The 5000-nt window shown below is 41.8% G+C and overlaps 1 protein-coding gene across 1 annotated transcript in view; it reads left to right on the plus strand.

The window, feature by feature from the left end:
• LOC143298128 (uncharacterized) overlaps positions 1-5000 on the plus strand; it is a 14794-nt gene that overhangs the window by 6891 nt on the left and 2903 nt on the right. Inside the window, exon 5 of the mRNA XM_076610847.1 lies at positions 2186-2444. Within this exon, the coding sequence (XP_076466962.1) occupies positions 2186-2444 (259 nt within the window). The remainder of the gene's footprint in view (positions 1-2185; positions 2445-5000) is intronic.

Here is a 5000-nt window from a genome sequence, read left to right on the forward strand (position 1 = left end):
TGCACAATCTGTCTTCTTGTGGAATATTTAAATATCTACCTTTCTCAATCTTTAAGTCATGCGCGCTTATTCTGAGTTTTGTTAAAGCTTGTCTGTGTTTTGTATCTGATATATTTAAAAGATAGGTTTCAGTTTTGTACTCTGCTACAATCTTATTGTAAAATTTTAGCTTTAATGTTGTTTCTCTTTTATCTTTCCAGTATTTGATATATTCATTTTCTAATTTTTTATACACGACGTATTTCAGTCTATGTACGCTGAATGTGAATTGAGTTTTCCAAATGTGACCAAGGCCTATAATTTCGAGTATCTTTTTAACAAAAATCAACCATGGGGAAGTTGTATTTTCTTGTTGGTACATGGACTTATATATTTTGTTGATGAGGGACGTTTCTGGTAATTGAATAATGTGAATCCAATATGTAATAATTTGGCACAGTATCTTTAAACTTATTGGGAATCTGCCCAGTTCACCTAACACAGGAAGCACCATAGCTTTTTTGTGTACTCCAAGTAATTGCTTACAGAATTTAATGTGTAATTTTTCATGTGGAAACTTATTCGATAAGCAGTCGTCAAAAAGATGTGCTAAATCGAAAGAATCATCCGGTTTGACTTGGTAAGGTAACCATACCTCCGCCCCATAAATCGATATTGTATTATATCTTCCCCACAGTAGAAATATATTGGTACTTTTGGGTCAGATTTTGTAAAGATTACCACTTTCGTTTTTTCTCTTTTAATTTTTAATCGCCAATTATGGCAATATGTGTTCAAATTATGTAATTTTTGTTGCAATCCTTTTCTTGTTAAAGACAGAATAACCAGATCATCAGCATAAAGTAAACATGGTTCATTGCTCGGTGAAACAGCATTGAATTTTGGAGAATCGTTACTTTCCATAGATTTTACAATATCATCTATGAAAATATTAAATAAAGTTGGGCTTAGTGTATTGTCCTGTTGTACACCCTTCTGTACAGTTATTTCTGTGCTGAGACCTCCGTATGAATTAATATTTGAATTTTGGAATTATCATACATGTCTTTAATTATATCAAGGCATTTTCCAGTTATGCCCATTTTTTTCAACTTTAGGAACAGGGCATCGTGCCAAACATTATCAAAAGCTTTTTCAATACAACAAAACAACCGTATAATCTACCATTTTTTACTTTTATTACCTCATTAATGATCTTTTTTAGAATGAAGATTTGATCAGTTGTTCTGTAGTGTTTCCGAAATCCAATTTGTTCCTTTGTTAGGCGTTCACCTTGTTCTAGGTACTCAGTTATTCGATTATTTAATATTGTGCAGAATACTTTTCCCAAGGTATTGGTTAAGGTTATTCCCCGATAATTATTTGGATCTCCCGGGTTCCCATTTTTATACAATGGAATGTTTAAACCATTTTTCCAACAATCTGGATATATACCTTGAGTGAAAATAATGTTAAACATTTTTTGAATGATATGGATAGTTATTGGAAGACTTGTTTTGACCATTTCGTTTGTAATGCCGTCCAATCCTGGTGATGATTTTTTTTTATGCTTGCACGCTTTCTTGATTTCTTTGTTTGATATTGTTAAGTTGATATTTGAAAGCAGACAGGTCCCCCGTGGGATGATTTACCACACTGACAGGTCCCCCGTGTGATGATTTACCACACTGACAGGTCCCTCGTGGGATGATTTACCACACTGACAGGTCCCCCGTGGGATGATTTACCACACTGACAGGTTCCCCGTGTGATGATTTACCACACTGACAAGTCCCCCGTGGGATGATTTACCACACTGACAGGTCCCCCGTGGGATGATTTACCACACTGACAGGTCCCCCGTGGGATGATTTACCACACTGACAGGTCCCCCGTGGGATGATTTACCACACTGACAGGTCCCCCGTGGGATGATTTACCACACTGACAGGTCCCCCGTGGGATGATTTACCACACTGACAAGTCCCCCGGAGGGTACAATTTGGAATACTGATGCGTCCCACGGGGGGATCTACCGAAGGGGGGGGGGGGGGGGGCGCTGGGGGGGGGAGGGCGGGTTTGGGACATTACACTGGAGTAAATCCAGAGAGGATACGAATAGGTTGCTACACCGGTATAAAAAAAGAAAAAAAAAAGAAAAAGAAAAAAAAAAGTGAAATGGATGTAACTGCTTTCTGTGTTTCAGTTCATCAACTCAAAAGGCACCCGGAACCTCTTCAACAAGAAAGGGGGTAATTTGAACGTCGACGAAATCTTTAATCAAGGCTTTGACGAAGATGGAGCGCCTTACGCAGAGGACAAAGACAAGAACTTCAGAATCACCTTCCAACCCTGGCAGAAAAGTTACTCCAAAACCTACGACAAAGAGAAACACGCTCAGTCCAAGTTCACTTTCGAATGCTTCAAGGACGACGAACTCAACGATTTCCCCAGCCAGATGTGTGGTGAGAGATGTGTTGTCCCTCCTCCGTCCAGTCCCCCATTCCTCTCTTTTCGCGGGGTGTGTGTGTGTGTGTGTGTGTGTGTGTGTGCGCGCCCGCGCGCGCGCGCGTGTGTGTGCGTGTGTGTGTGTGTGTGTGTGTGTGTGTGTGTGTGTGTGTGTGTGTTTATACGTGCTTGTATGTGTGTCTATGTGTAGGCTGCTAACTGAACGGCCGCACAGGTACAATGAAAAGCCAATTGTGCCAAAGAGCACACATCTACCTGAACCCTCAGCTGAACTCCCGTATATATATATATATATATATATATATATATATATATATATAGAGAGAGAGAGAGAGAGAGAGAGAGAGAGAGAGAGAGAGAGAGAGAGAGAGAGAGAGAGAGAACTGAACACTGAACACTGAAATGTTTAATGTCATTAGCTCTAAAGCTCTAGTGACATGGTAGGTACAAACAAATCAGAACAAAAATGGCGCAAAACAAATAAAATGGAACAGAAAGGAAAAACATAACCAAAGTAAACTAAACTACTGAGGGATACGCGGCACTTTGGTACTTTGTCGTTTGCTTAAAATGTCCATGTGGCAGGCGGGTACTGTGCCTTTTCCCCCCCAGTCGTTCGTCTCTAAGGTTTGAACAGTACACAGGAAACAAAGTACATATTCGCCGTAGCTAAGTGGTTAGCGTCGCGGACTGACGGCTGGGAGGACGCGGGTTCGAATCCCAGCGGAGGTGGGTTTTTCGGCCCGTGGCCGGCTCCTACCCAGAGTTGAGTGTGCAGTGGGCTTAAATGTGGAGACTGGGACCACACAGTCGAGTGTCATCCACTTCAAGGATGCGTCTTTGGGTGTGTTGCTCTAATTACCTGACCAACACTGCAAGTGTCTGTATCTCTCGGGCCTGGTTAACGCCGGGATATCATTATGACAGAAAGCGTAGAGTACAGCCTTGTCACGCAGTCCCAAACCAAAATGGATCTCCATAGCAACATCGTCATCATCATCGTCATCCTCCTTCTCCTTCATCGTCATCAATATAAACAAAATAGTCTCAAAGTCTGTGGCCTTTCATGCCCTGCTCTCATGGTGACCTCAGTTTCGATACCCCTCCACTTCCGTGCTTGGGGTGAGTCCTGTCAATGTCGTCAGTGTCGGCAGATTCATGGGGGGCTGTTGTTTGAGGGACGTGGTGGCGGTCTCCACTCTGGGAGGGACGCTCACTCAGTCTGGCTCCGCAACTAAGCCATTATTGTCGTTAGTAGGGGCTTAGTAGGTGGTGTCCTAAGTACGTTAAAACAGAACAGGCACCACTGAACACCACCGAAGTGACTCAGCAGCAGTGCAAGGTCTCCTCTGGTGTATGGCCTCCTGGCGACCTAACATCGATGGTTCCCTGTGGACTGCCGACGCTGGAACTGCGACGGACGAACCCGGGTGTGGCAGTGAATGGGGGAATCTAAATGAGCGGCGTGGGAATAATGCCACTGAAACGGTGCAGATGAATGGGGCAGCAAAAAAAAAAAGTACATATTATAATCCGAATAATAATTATCTAAACATGTGACATTGATACACATCATATTAATACGAACACATAACAAAGTACATATAAAACTTATAACAAATCAGAACAATACATTGTCGAAATTGACCATCCAAATGTAACCCTTCCTTTTATCTATGCTTTTTAATTAATGAGTATTTGGACCGATAGTAGACGTTTTACGTATTACTGCCTCGGACACATATTTTGCTGGTGAGAGTATCATATCTTCATTTTCTGTCATCAGTATGCCGAACAAATCTTTTCTCTGCACTGGAGCTGTACTGAAAAGGGTACAGTTTTTCGCAATTCTTCTTATCTTTTGCAGTCAAATATGGAATAGTTTTCATCTTCTGGGCTTTCGCCACACATTGGGCAAGGGGATGTTGCTACGTCTGAATCGAACCATCTTCTGTTGGCATTCAGTCCAAGTGCTCTCAATCTGAGCCTCGCAAAACAGATTCTATGCCACTTGTTTGTTACGATCTTGATATATTTCTCCTTTTGAAAAATTGATTTAAATGAGTAGAACCATTTATACCTATCATTGCTCTCTATTTCTCCGTGCCAGTTTTGTTTGTAACATGCAATAAGTCAATCTTTAAATTCCGATACAAAGCCGCTCTCGTGCCCTACTCCTTGGCACATCCAGACCAGACCGAATCAATGTTCCGTTAGTGTTTTATTGATATGGAATACCCAGTTCTGTTTGCCCTTCTCCTCTTGCAGCAGCAGCATTTCATATGCTTACCTACACAATCGTGATGTTGGCAGTCTAATAAGTTTGAGTATACAGAGAGAGAGAGAGAGAGAGAGAGAGAGAGAGAGAGAGAGAGAGAGCATCCCATGCGCCTCGTGCAACCTCGCATATAACAAAGTTACCTTTTTAAAACAGATGGTTATGCCATAATAAACAACAACTCTGCTTCGATCTTCATCCATTTGATGGCCACATTCATCAAGTTGATTACTCTGACCTTCATTCCATACTTCCCCTGTAGTGCTTCTTGTTG

The sequence above is a fragment of the Babylonia areolata genome, chromosome 23 (assembly GCF_041734735.1).
Source record: "Babylonia areolata isolate BAREFJ2019XMU chromosome 23, ASM4173473v1, whole genome shotgun sequence".
In the NCBI taxonomy this organism is placed as follows: Eukaryota; Metazoa; Mollusca; class Gastropoda; order Neogastropoda; family Buccinidae; genus Babylonia; species Babylonia areolata.